The sequence below is a fragment of the Lepeophtheirus salmonis genome, chromosome 3 (genome assembly GCF_016086655.4).
Source record: "Lepeophtheirus salmonis chromosome 3, UVic_Lsal_1.4, whole genome shotgun sequence".
Taxonomy (NCBI): Eukaryota; Metazoa; Arthropoda; class Copepoda; order Siphonostomatoida; family Caligidae; genus Lepeophtheirus; species Lepeophtheirus salmonis.
This window is the reverse complement of record NC_052133.2, coordinates 7,594,733-7,608,848: the sequence shown is the minus strand read 5'-3', so window position 1 is coordinate 7,608,848 and position 14,116 is coordinate 7,594,733. Positions and strand designations below refer to the sequence as shown.

Sequence of the window (14,116 nt, the reverse complement as noted above, 5' to 3'; positions counted from 1 at the left end):
ACAGTTCATTTAGGGATTTAGTAGATAATATATCGTCTATCAAAGTTGCCAACATATGCTCTTCTTTTTGACTCACGGCGATTTTAACCATTTTATCATCCCTATTTATAAAGTACTAGCAGTAATACCCGGCATTGCTCCGATAAGAGTTTATCTACATAAGTTGTACAGACAAAACATTAAAATAAAAGAATAGAAATTCAACAATTTGAAAAAGAATTAAAGTTTTTATAATGTAAAGTAAAAATTTTAATCAAAACGATATTTTTTAATTTAACTCAAATTTACGATGAAATGTAATGATTATGTATAAAAAGTTATACACTTTACCAATTCAATCAAACTTCTTGAAAAAAATTAGCAGTTGAAGAATCTTTTAAAAGCATCTTCCCTTTTGATATTTTCAAAAAGTTGGTTGTTCACTTCTTATACTATATTTTTAGCTTAGATATTAAATAAATTTTGGCGCCGTTTTATTGAGAAAAGTGATGATTGGGTGATTATTACTGCATGACGTTTTTTGTAGCTATGTTACTTAGGTAGAAAATTGATTTGCCATTTGTAGGTATTAGCTTGGAAAGATATTGTGTAATAGTGTATATATTGTACATAATATATGCCTTCAGGGGCGTCTTTAAATGGACAGGCTGTAACTCCCCTTCCCCACCCACAAATCAAGGAATTTTGGCGGTTATTACACAATAATTATCGCTTTGCATTATAAATTTTAAATGAAAAAACGTATAGATATGTTTTTTTGTATGTTTTCTTTTCCCAAAAACTTCGGACGCCCCTGGTTTTTCATTATAAAAATTGAGTCAAATAAAATAAAATTCATTGAAATAAAAATTATTTTGCACTCCTGTCAAGCGCAACAAAAAGAGTGTCTTCATTTCAGTTTTCCCTGACTAGATATTAGGTACATTTCCACTCACATGCTAACTTTCACATCTTATTATTGGCATAATAATTTCATATTTAATTACTAACTACTATAGCAAGGACCTATTTTAAATTAGTTTACCCCGTCCTATAATGTACTTTATACTTATGGTTAATGTTGTATCAGTACTTATTTAGAACTGATGGCTGTAGTCCCGTACATTTCTGTCTCGGCCCGGTCCAATTCAGTCTTGAATATCAGTTCTAAAAACCTATAAAGTTCGGTCCTGGATAAGGATGACTTCAAACCACTTTATTTCTTTTTTAATATCAGTTCTAGTACTGACAGTCAGAAGGATTGACGATCTTAAGAACCGATCCTAAGACTGGACTAAATAAATAAAGACTGACGAAATTCTACTTGTCGTTATATAAAACCTCCAAAGTTGTAATTATTGGTTGGATATGTTGTCTAAGTTTTTGAGCAAAATAAGTTGTGAATACGTTAAGAAAAAAGTATATTGAAATTAAAGGATGTTTTTCCTTCCTTTGCAGAATTAATCTTGGTAATTCAATTAACAGGGTGTTGAATTTATGGAGGTTGTAAACTGCATATTTATTTATAGGATAATTCATGAATGATGCATCATGGTACTGTCAGCTTGGTAGACTGTACAGATTGAACAAGGTTAGTACAAGCAGAAAATTTCCAATACAAAAACAAAATCAAGAAAAAGAGACAAACCCAATTTTTATTTATTTTATATATACATACAGTCTAATATTTCATAGACATTTTTGAGTCAATTATGGGGGTTGTATTCAAATTAATGGGATGAATTAAGATATACAATAATTTTAGATACAGTTTAAAGCCTTCATTCGATTTAATAGATTTATATTGACCCGGATATGGCCTTTCAACCATAAAATCTATCAATTTCTCATTCTTTTATTGTAACAATCAATTTGTAACGCCTTCAAAGGGCTAAAATGATTGGTTGATATAAATTGAGGATAATTCGTGGAAGAATACAAATTTGTAATCCATGCTCAATTTTAATACAAATTATTCTAGCTTGCTTTTGTGTTGACGGGCCACATGCAGAAAATTTCACACATATTAGGTTCTGACATATATATTCAAACTAGGCATTAGAGGAATATATTTTTGATGGACAGTAAGTTTTAAGTCCTTGTATTTATTGATCCCATTTTGACAACCAATAGTTGTTCACTATTTTCTTTCTTATTAATGAAGAAAGTGTTTTTTTATAAAACTAAATTTTTCAATCCCCCAAAATGGCCGACATCAACAATGCTGACGTCATATGAAAACATTGTTTAGTAAAATGTACAAAGCCAAAAAGAGGCTTGTTCAAGACCTTATCGTTTATTTCTATCAGTAAGATAATGAGTACATACATTGAATATATTTAGAGTATAACTTGGTTAAGTTGTTAGTTGTTACAGATATCTGTTTATAGTCGAAATTTATGAAAGGTCCTTATTAGCTATAATAAAGTAAATAATTAATTCGATAAGATAGATCTAATTAAAACGGGACAAATATCTTCGATCCCTTGTGTGGGGTGTTACTGTACTTAAATATGAGATAAGTGATAAATGAAGATATTCGTTTGTTATGTGTTTTCTATAATTATTTCATGTTTAATACTTAATATATCGTGGGTTTTAAAAAATTAAAAAATACATATATAATATTTATACATTGATGTAGGTATTAATCTATTTTTATATCCAAAAAATACTGCTAATTACGCATAAATGACATAGATACAGCCTTTTCAAAGTTACAAAATATGTGATCATCGATTTTCTTTGATTAACGATGCATACATACGTATATTATTTATTTATTATTATGAAAATGTGAGGATCCTTTAATATTTGTACTGGATTGGCCTCAGTCCATTATGAGTAACTTTATAAAAACAATGATCATTAACAAAAAATACGTAAATGCTCAAAACAGCTGAAATGACGTCATGATTATCACGATGAAATATTTATGTAATATTAGTAAATAAATATTACAAAGTTGTGTCATATGTTAATGTAGTAATTGCAGATCTGTGTCCGTGGACATAGAACTCAATCCATTATGGCTTTATTGATAAAAAGGCCCTTGTGTAATTTGCTCTTACATCGGTTACAACGTCCGTTTTCTGTTGCGAAGGTGATTGTGGACTCTAGCCCTAAAGCAATTCAACCCTATTTAAAGACCATGCGCGCAGATCAACCCATCGGTTCTTGGTTACTATTCTGGCCGTCGAGTTGGAGTATTGCTCTTGCAACTGCTCCTGGAACTTACCCAGATCCTTATATTCTCTCACTCTTTGCGTTAGGGTCATTTGTTATGCGAGGAGCGGGCTGTACCATCAACGATATGTGGGATAAAGACATCGATTCTAAAGTGGCGAGAACAGCCTTGCGCCCCATTGCCGCAGGAGACATCAGCCGGTCAGATGCGCTTGCATTATTAAGTTTGCAATTATCCGCTGGGTGTTCTATATTGTTGCAACTTAATTATCCATCCATTCTTCTGGGCGCTTCTTCCCTCCTTCCAGTCGTTCTCTATCCACTCATGAAACGCATTACATATTATCCTCAAATCTTTCTCGGACTTACTTTTAATTGGGGTGCACTTCTGGGATATTGTGCCGTTAATGGAGATATTAACTTACCCGTAATTCTACCGCTCTATGTCGCTGCTGTGTCTTGGACAGTATTTTATGATACTATTTACGCCCATCAGGATAAATATCACGACTTATCTATAAACATAAAATCCACTGCTATTAAATTTGGAAATAACACGAAATACTACCTTACATTATTCTCTTCCTTCACAGTCTTTAATCTACTACTTTCAGCACAGGCGTCCTCACAGTCATGGCCTTTTTATACGGCTATTGCCCTCTCGGCTCTTCATTTTGGTAAACAAATTTCCACACTAGACATTGAGAATCCAAAAGACTGCCATCAAAAATTTGTTTCAAATTCCAAAGTTGGCCTTATGCTCTTTGCAGGAGCTGTAATGGGGAATTACTTTTGTTTCCCATCGCCTGCTCATTTATGAACATACTGAGCAAGTATTTATTTATTAAATAAATCCATGTTTTCTTCTTTGAGTGTACATACTATATTGTTGAAATTCAATCATAGTAATGAAATTGAATGGACTGGCTTTATATTCACTCATTATATTTTTGTTAATTTCAAAAAATCATTTAGAATCAATGATAACCGTAGGTTAAAATTATATAATTGGTTTTAATTTTGGGCATTTTTATTCATACTGTGTTTTTTCTTTGGTCGTCTTATTATCCTAAGGATGTAAACAATTAATTTAATATGTCGTCTATTTATTTGTTAAAGTATAATCATGCTAGTCGACTCAATTATTTTTATTCCATTCACATAATATTATCCTTATAGTATAATATTATATGATAGATAAAAATCGTTAATAAATATATATAAAAATACTGTGTATTTATTTCAAGTAACGCTTTTGAGTAATTCTAACATTATTAATGGATTCTAGGACCCTTATATCTTAAATTATTCCGGCTAAGTTTTTATGAAATAGTAGTTTCAATGTGACGTCAGGATTTTTGATGTCGCCAATTTGGAGCCTAAACAACCAAGTTTTCTAACAATAGAATACTTTTTTTTTTAAATGTGAAGGAAAATATTTGTCTATTGACCTACAAAAAAGGGCTTAAACCTTATTGTTATTAAAAAGTTATTCCTCTATTGCCTAGTTTTATTATATATACCTATGACACTAAAATGTATTAAAATATGTTATTACAACGTTATATAATCTTATTTCCATATTGTAGATAAAAATTAGCTATTACGAGGGTGGTTTGAAAAGTCCGTACAAAAATAAAAACTACTTAATTGTTTTGGTTAAACCTTTTTTATTTTTTAACATAGTCTCGTTATAAACATATACTCTTCCTCCAATGCTGCTCTAGTTCGTTGATCCCTTCAGAATAATAGGATTTGTCCAAGTCTGAAAAATAACAATTTTTTTCTGCTATCACCTCTTTGTTTGATTAAAATATTTTTTCCCTCCGCCATTTCTTTATTTTGAGGAACAAATAGTAGTCCAAGGGAGCTAAGTAAGGAGAATAGGGCGATTTGGAACCCTATATCCATTAATTTTGCAAACCAAAACTGCTGAGGTGTGGCTTGCTGCATTGTCGTGATGGAAAATGACTTTTTTTGTGGGCCAATAGTGGGCGTTTTTCTTGCAGCTCGGGTTTCATACGGTTCAATAACGATGAATAATATGCACCTGTAATAGTTTTATTCTTTTACTTTGATTTTAATGTTTATCATTGGAATAAAGTATTATGCAATGCAAGTATTAAGTCTTTTTTTATTTATTGTTAGAGCTTTTTGATGGAGTTTAATCAAGATTTATTGTAATGTTGTCCATTTTATGGAAATTTTTATTTTCACATATACTAACTATGATTACCCAAGATGTCTTCTTCAATTATGACGTAATTTATAATGTCAGTGAAAACACTCGACAGAATTCAATTTACACATAAGAAAGTATAAAAATGTTTCCTTGTCAAAAGGACACGTCGTAACTTTTATTGTATTTTGTAATCTCCTCCCCCCTCAAAAAAAAAAAATATATATATAGAACAAAGGCCCAAAATCAGTTGGTAGTTAGCCAATTTTTCCCCAACTATGGAATAATTATTCAGTAATTGTAGCGAATTGTTCACAGCTTAATGAAATCCAATCTTTGAATTCCAACAATCAAATTTCAGAATAATGATTTAGAGAAAAGAAGGAAATAAATCGACAGCTGACGACAAAATACAGCCTAATTTTTTATGTTAGTGAGATGACACCTTCAGTAGTTTAGCAAACTTTAGATGACAACAATTAAAAAGTTTTTCGAGAACAATTGCTCGGGTACAATTAACATTGAATATTTTCATATTTATCAAAACTGAAAACTTTATTAATCAAGCAAAGTTTGTCTGTATGGTCCAGGCCAACTTTTATTATTTACTCATCTCTAGTATGCAAATTTTGAGCGGTTAATAGTAATTTTTTTACTATTTTCCTATGAGCAATGCATGTATGACACTATAAATTGTCTTCTTCGAGGCCCCTGTCTGCTCACAGATTGCCTTCTGGGATAATCTTTACGGAGGAACGCTGCTATCTCAATCCTCTTCTCGTTTGTGTGCTCGTGGTGGCGACTAGGACAATGTTTTTCTTATCAATCGACAGTTAGTTATGTGTTCTACAACATTGCTATTTATAATAACATCAACTGTTGCTTCCTTTAATTTAAAGTGATATTCTATTAAGGAAATGAAGGCAATTCATTATGTAACCATGTGATCAAATTTTACTAAATTGAGTGAAACATATGTTCTTTTGTAAAAAGTCTTAATATTTGTCGTGAAAAAGGATTAAAAAAGCAACATGGATTCAAATTAAGAACCATCTTGCAATTAAAAAATAATATATATCTGGTTGTATGTACTCAATACAGTTATTTTTGTTCTAAGAAATAACATTATAACCGTATCATTATTTTTGGATTATGATTTCATGGTTCTACTTTGACTCATTGCCCAATACTCTTACCAAAATCGACCTCAAGACTCGACGACTAACGATAAGGACAATTGGGAAAGGTCCATAGGATAATGAGGCATAGCTCTACTTTTCCCGTTGCTGCACCAAAAATTGACCTTAAGTCTTTTCGTCTTTTTTAACTCCGGCCAATGGCGGGTAATACAGACTATTATATAATCTGTTAAAATATTATATTACAATATTTTTCCTGGAATAACACAATTTTAAATGTTGAAGGCTCTGTATTGAGGTAATAAATATTCTTCCTCCAAAATCATATAAAAACAAGTTGTTATTAAAAAGTTTGTTAATTAGCTAAGAGTACTTGAGTTTCGCTCCCGCCTTCTCTTCGCGTTCTATACCTATCGCTACCCATAACAATACTTTAATGCCAACAACTATGTTCAAAACAACATATTATTATGTTTTAATCAACCTTTGTGTTGAGTTTAGAGGCAAAACAATATAAAAAGACAAGACTCAGCCATGAAATAAGGTTAGAAACAATAGCTGCGCTATTATAGTGGGAAAAAAATAATGAATAAAGTTCATAGCGTAACCACGCTAACACAAAAATACCTTATGTATTTTGTGGTCAGCCGTCAATTCCCTCGTCTCGCTGGATATGTCATGACTATTTCATGATTTATTCTTTTTCATAAATAAAGGGAGTAATAGTCGTGTTAATAGAAGTAATAGAAGTGTTTTTTTTTGTAGGAGAGCGAGGAAAAGGCGGGGGTGAGGCATATGTTATACTTGAATTAAGAACTTGGACAATATCAACTGCTTTTTTAGGATTTTGGAGGGAGAAAATGAATTATTGCTATAAAGAGAAGAACCTTGTACATATATAATAGCATTAATGCAAGGAAAATATTATAATTATACTCGTATTTCAATTCATATATATTTATTTTATTTTATTTGTATTTTTAAATCAACTAACACCAAAGATAGACGAGGATTCTAATTTTAGGGGGGAGATGTTATCACTTCACAACTTATTAAATAATGGACAAAAAAGAAGGAAAAATACACGCATCAACCGTTTTTCCTTTTCTAATTGCTATACTTAGTTTTTTCTTTACATACATCCCCTCTTTAGTTATACCAAGGTTAATAAGAATACAAGGTTAGCCCATCATGTAATCGGGCTTGCTACAATTTTCAATTTGATATAACGTATCGACTGCTGGTCAAGTAAGACAGATTTTGACAAGACACAGAACCACTCGTACACTATGACGTCAATATTAAAAAGAGTGGTGGGAGCAATGATACTAGAACAGGGGAAGGCAACACGGAAACGGCTGGGCAAGCACAGAAGATTTATTCAATAAATCTCTCTTTCTATTTCTGGTGATGAGTAAAAAAAGTAAAAATTTGTGGTAACTCGATATTTCTTTAGGGATATTTTACTAAACATAATACCCAAAAGTAAGTATAAGAAATATCGAGTAACCACAAATTTTTACTTTTAAAATTTAGATATGTTGTATTAATAACCAAGACTCTTTCCAATGACGTCATCAGAAATAGAAAGAGAGATAATTATTGAATATGCCCTGTTTTAAGGGTTTTTTTAGCTTTTAAAATATCATGAAATCAAATAATTTTACTGATGTAAAAAAAATCCAGGTAAGAAAATGAAAAATGTCACTTTAATATTAGAAAATATATACATATATGCAAGGAAGTCTATAGCTAAGTTTTCCTTGATATATGAAATTAATTTTTAAAAATTGGGGAGAAATAATATGGAAGTGATAGTCTGGTAGTACCTAAAAGACAAATAGCGATTGGTGTGATTGAATAATTTGACTAACTACCCCATGATTTTAGGCATTTTTTCTGTTTCTTTTTTGGATAAAGGTTGCGTAACGACAAGATCAATCAAAAATACAATGTTAATATATCACTGGTGTATAATTTTTTTTTGTTGTGTCGGGATATAATAATTAAATCTTCATTAATAAATTTTTATTTCTTTTAATCAAGCTTTCTCTTTAATCACTCTATTTTATTAAAATTGTATCACTCGGCGTTACCTCGCTAACAAAAAAATATATTTTATATATTTTGTGACCTGTCGATGTTTTTACTTCTATTGAATTGATTGGTTGAGTTGGAATGAGTTCCTTTGAAGCTGTGAGGCATTCCTAAAAATGATTGAATAATAGTTCCATAGATGGGAAGATTTGGCGGACTACCAACTGATTTTGGGCCTTTTCCCAGCTTCTTTGTGGAGGCAAGGTTGCGTTATACATTAAAAGTAACGACCTGATAACAGTATCACTTAGTTTTATGGAACTATCAGACAGCGACTTCCATTGCTTACTGGACATAATGGATTATTGTGTTCGGAACTTTTGCTTTAAGCTATTTTGCTTTAAGAATATTTTGTCTTAAAGTCAGGGGTTAACTAAATACAAGAATATTTAGTGTATTTATTGTCAGCAATCGATGTTTCTGCTTCTTTCCCCATAATCGGCATTTTTATGAACCCTTCTCAATAACTATTGAACTATAATTTCATAGCTCCAAAAAATATAAGTAAAGAAAGTGTAAAAATATCTCATTTGATAGCTGAAAGTCTCAACTATAATTTAGTAAAGTTTCCATTCAGAAAAACCTCTATATCTTTGTAATATTTCAAAGATATAGCTCATTTTTGAATTTATCTTATAACATCAATTTATTTAATTATTAAAGGGCCATATAGGAAGACAAAACTAGAGGAAAATCCTAGGAAAAAGAGGGGGTAAGGAACTTAAACATTTTTTCTACATAAGTTGAAATAATTAATCAAATGTGGGCCTTCGTCACAGGGGTACACTATTTGTCAGATGAAACAATTTTCTTCAATTCAGATGAATTTTCCTTATTTGCCATCGGAATCAGATCATAAATATGGACTACTGATCCTCCAAAATAATCATTTCTGCCATATGATTGAAGACGCTCAATCAGAAGTAATTTTCTCCCATGAGTCCTAGCACCTCGTTTTACGGGCTCTAACTTGAATTCCATTATTGTCCAACCAGACTAATTTTGATCCATAATGTATTAAATTATGGATAACTTCTGTTTTACTTCTGATATTAATACTTATTTAAGTGATTACTATTTACTTCTCTTGTAGGTTGAATAGTTGAGTTGTTAATTTATGGCTGTGTTTTTGAAAAAAGTTGAAAATGAATATTGGCTACGGAGTAATTTGATGGTTTTCGATTGGGAATTCCGATCGTTTTTATTCAATGTTATTGTTTGTTTGTTCGGCTATGACGTATGTCTTATGATACGATACCAGCATATGTTAAATTATATCGTTTAAGGACTCTGCATTCTAGCTCATCAATGAATTCTTAAAGTTTAAGAAAATAAATTTATAAAGTAAAGAGGAATTATTATATATAATATTTATTATAAGATTTCCTTCATTAAATAATAACAATTATAATTATTATACATGTATTAATATAACTTCACATATATATTATCTAAAGTATCTAAATAAATAAATCTGGAAGCACTAAATTAAAAAACAGCATATGTATTTACACAAAATTATAACTTCGAAAATATAAACGGTTATCCGTCAATAGAATTATTTATAATTCTTTTTATTTATTCTTGGAAATCAAATAATACCTTGTAAATAAAAATAATAATAGTAACTAATTAACATAATTTGAAGTACATACATTAAACTACATAATATATTTACAAAAAAAAAGTTATCTTCCAAACATTTAATTCATTGGAAGTACAAAAATTACTATTACTATGACAGTAAAAAAATAAAAAAATATATTAACATTTCTCAAATATGGTAAGTGCTATCTTCATAAAATTTTGTCAGGGGATAGATGATAGTTATAGGTTATTAGCATAAATTGGAAAAATTTATCGAAAGTAACACTTCGAAAATATAAAAGATTATCCGTAACTAGAATTAATAGTACTTATTAAAAAATCACCTATATATTAACATTTCTCAAATATGGTAAGTGCTAGATTCATGAAATTTTGTCAGGTGATAGATGATGGTTATAGCTTTTTAGAATAAAGTGGAAAAATAGATCAAAAGTAGCACTTCGAAAATATAAACGATTATCCGTGACTATTATTTTTATTACATAAAAATTTCTTCTGCAACCCCTACAACGTTTTTAACATACCTAGAAAGTGATCTTAATGAAAATACTATTGCTTTTGTGTTTTTTCATTAAATGCATGTTGACAAAGATGACGATACTAGTGAGGAAAGTGTAGACTGTGACGAGGAGATTTTAAATCCAGACTATCCATGGCAAATGTCTCCGTAATTTTTATTTAAATATGTATCTATAAAGTTTATAATACAAATGAAAATATAGTGAGATAAGGATTGTTATAATGTCCTGATAAATGAATGAAATGAGACTTTCGGCTATTGGTCCCTAGGTGTCGCCAGTTAGATATTATAAACCGGCCCAAAAATCTAAATGCTTATTTCGAAATGTGTCAACAATATTTAATTCATTGTTTCAACAGTTTCATTCAACAATACACTGATACGGTGAAGAGCGCGTCGTCCACCGAAAAAGTTTGAAGATACCGAATAGCAAGCATTGCGCGATGAAGATGATAGCCAAATCGTTAATGGCGATTGCTACCAACAACAATTTCCCGATTTGAACCATTCTATACGCCAAAAACGTCCAAAATATGAAGACAGACAACACAAGGTAATTTTCCTTGATGACAACGTACCACCGCATCGGTCTATAGCCACCCGCCAGTTTGTTGAATCGTACAACTGGGAACCTCTTGCTCATGCTCCAGACCTCCCAACTTCCGATTATTACTTGTTTACATGGATGGGCCACACACTCAATGATTTACGCTTCGATTCTCATTCGGAAGCCAAAAAATGGATCGATGGCTGGTTTGCAACCAAAGACGAACAATTTTTCTTGGAAAGGCGTCCATAAATTGCCTGAAAGATGGAGAAAATGTGTGGCTAGCGAAGGTACATACTTTCACCATTAAATTTGTAATTTGGTATGATTGACTTATTTGGTTAAATACCAGATGATTTCAGATCTTTTTTCTGTTTCTTTTTAGAGAAAAGGTCGCGTGATACAAAAAAGGTAACGACGTGTTCTCTTATGTACTCCCAGACTATCATTATCATATCATTTATCCAAAAATTTTAAAATGATTACATATATATATTTTCTAATATTAAATCCTACTTTATTCGATACTGTATAATAATATTTGCTTAGTAACATTATAAGAAAAGCATTGCTATACATTAGTATTTCTATATCAGAGCCAAATTTTTTTCATAGAAATAATAAGATGTCCAATATATATACCGGACCGTCAAAAGGTTTTGGAACATGACTTTAATTGTAAAAATAATTAGACATGAGAAACTATTTTCTTATAATATTTGCTGATGTAAACACAAAGAGAAAATCAGTTTCCTAGTTTTACAAGTATTAGTTCCTATTATTTTGTGCTTTAATGTGAACATAATCTTCCCAGTACGTTGTTATCTTCAACTATGTAATTCATGAAATCAATTCAATTTTGATGGAAAAAAGTGATTTTTGTAGTTAACTACGGGGTGAGTAATGACATTTTTTTGCGTATTTCATTCTATCATAGAGCGAACAATAGTGTTGGTTTTCCGTTTAGAAATCCTATATTTGTCTGAGATCCTTATAATTTCAACTAATTCCGCCCAATTTTGGTCTGGATCAGTCCCGTTGGAAAATCTAAATACTTCATTTTTTATGTGTTTCGTTCAATGGTTTGTATTTCGATCTACTGAAATTTTGATGCTCAGTATAAATCTCGGTCAACGATCTGGATCGAAATATCAGTAAAAGTCTTTCATGAAGAATCACATAAGCACTGAACTGAAAAAATATCCTTTTCGAAACGGAATCTCAACTCTAGCCAACCCTTTCTCTTTTTTTCCAGACTTTTCATTTTTTACATCCTTCCTAGGTTTTTTTTTTTATAAAATCAAGGTAAAGTTTAGTGTTGGGGTTTGGTCTGGAAATCCTAGACCGAGTGAGAATGTTATATTTTTTGATGGACCGAATTAGTTTGGTCCAACAAAAAAGCTCGGTCTGGACCGGTCTGATATATAAATTCGGTCTAGATTGGTCCAAAGGAAAAGTTTGGTCTAGATCGAGAGACATGAACCCCAAAAATTGGTCCATAAAGTGAGACCGAATTAAGATAAGTCAACAAAGTGAGACTGAAAAAAATCGGTCCACGGTCTGATACCGCTGTCTGGACCGAAAAATAAGTCCAAATCGGTCTAGAAAAAAAAAAAAAAATCACCGAGTCAAAATTGTCAGTTTTTGTGGGTAGAGTAAATTATCATTCCAGACCTAAAGTCACCCTATTACAGTGGTTCCCAAAGTAACGAGAGTCATGGTACACAACGGAGGGGGGGGGGACGAGATGATTCCCAAACAAGAAGAATATAATTCAAATTGACATTAATTTGTGTGGCATCAAGACAAAAATAATGATTAATAAACATATTTTTTATAAGTCTCTTCTGGATCATTTTAAAAAGCATTTCCCAGAAGTTAGTGCCTCTCAAAAACATAAATAGATACGCCCCTTTTACTACCACAGCTAATCATCTGTCGTCTGATATGGAAGATGTGTTTGTTCGAACTTTCATATGACCTTACACTAAAAACAGATTCGGATTCTAAAACACTTGATCAATTCTGGATTTCTGTGATGAATGAGTGCCCACTGCAGGCTAAACCCATTTTATATCAAAAATAAATATAGATCGCGGCTTAAAGTGGTATGATGTTTGAGTGACTGTGTCGAAAATGTAATCTAGAATATACTTCCTTGGTGATAATATTTTTTTTTTAGTTTGCTCACTTCTAATATCAATTCCAATTACATAATTGATCAAATAATTTTAAAGCAAAAACTAATTGAGCAAAAATAAAATAAACTAACCAATAATTCCCATATTAATTCCTTAAAAATTAGGCTATGCAACGGCACTAGGTACTTTTGCCTCAGGACATTTTGCCTTTATACGTAAATAAATTAGATCTATACGTCATTATTGTTTATGTTTATTACTTTAGAAAAAATTGAATGGTTCTTATGATGTAAAATTTGTTATGATTTAAAAATTCAAAGGGAGTATCATTTTCAATCTAAAATAAATTTATACTAATAAAGTGTTTTCCTATAAGAGGTGTGATTTTGAATAGCCTGTTATTTCTGTAGATGCCACTTTTGAAGCTCTAATTTGTTTACATTTGACAGGTATAAACAATGCCATTAATAAAAATGGAACGATACACGCTGCAAAAACGCATTGAAAGGATTAAAATTCCCTATAAAAATAGGGAACACCTGGTGGGGACTGTTCGTAAAACTAAATTTTTTTTGGGTCGTCGTGAAGCACTTTGTCGGACTGCAAATTGGTAGAATAATTTGAGCTGTTGGGACAGGTTGGAGATATGAAGAATAAAACCCGTACACGTCGCTCAAGAACAACTGAGAATATTGCTGTAGTATCCCAAAGTGTTTAAGA

General features: G+C 31.1%; 1 protein-coding gene across 1 annotated transcript; it reads left to right on the top strand.

Annotated features, from left to right (window-relative positions):
• The first annotated feature begins 2,919 nt into the window (after positions 1–2,919).
• Positions 2,920–4,725, top strand: Coq2 (ubiquinone biosynthesis protein COQ2, mitochondrial). Its single transcript, XM_040708193.2, has one exon. It carries the CDS (start codon positions 3,008–3,010, stop codon positions 3,983–3,985), a length of 978 nt encoding a protein of 325 aa, XP_040564127.1. The 5' UTR covers positions 2,920–3,007; the 3' UTR covers positions 3,986–4,725.
• Positions 4,726–14,116: the final 9,391 nt, after the last annotated feature.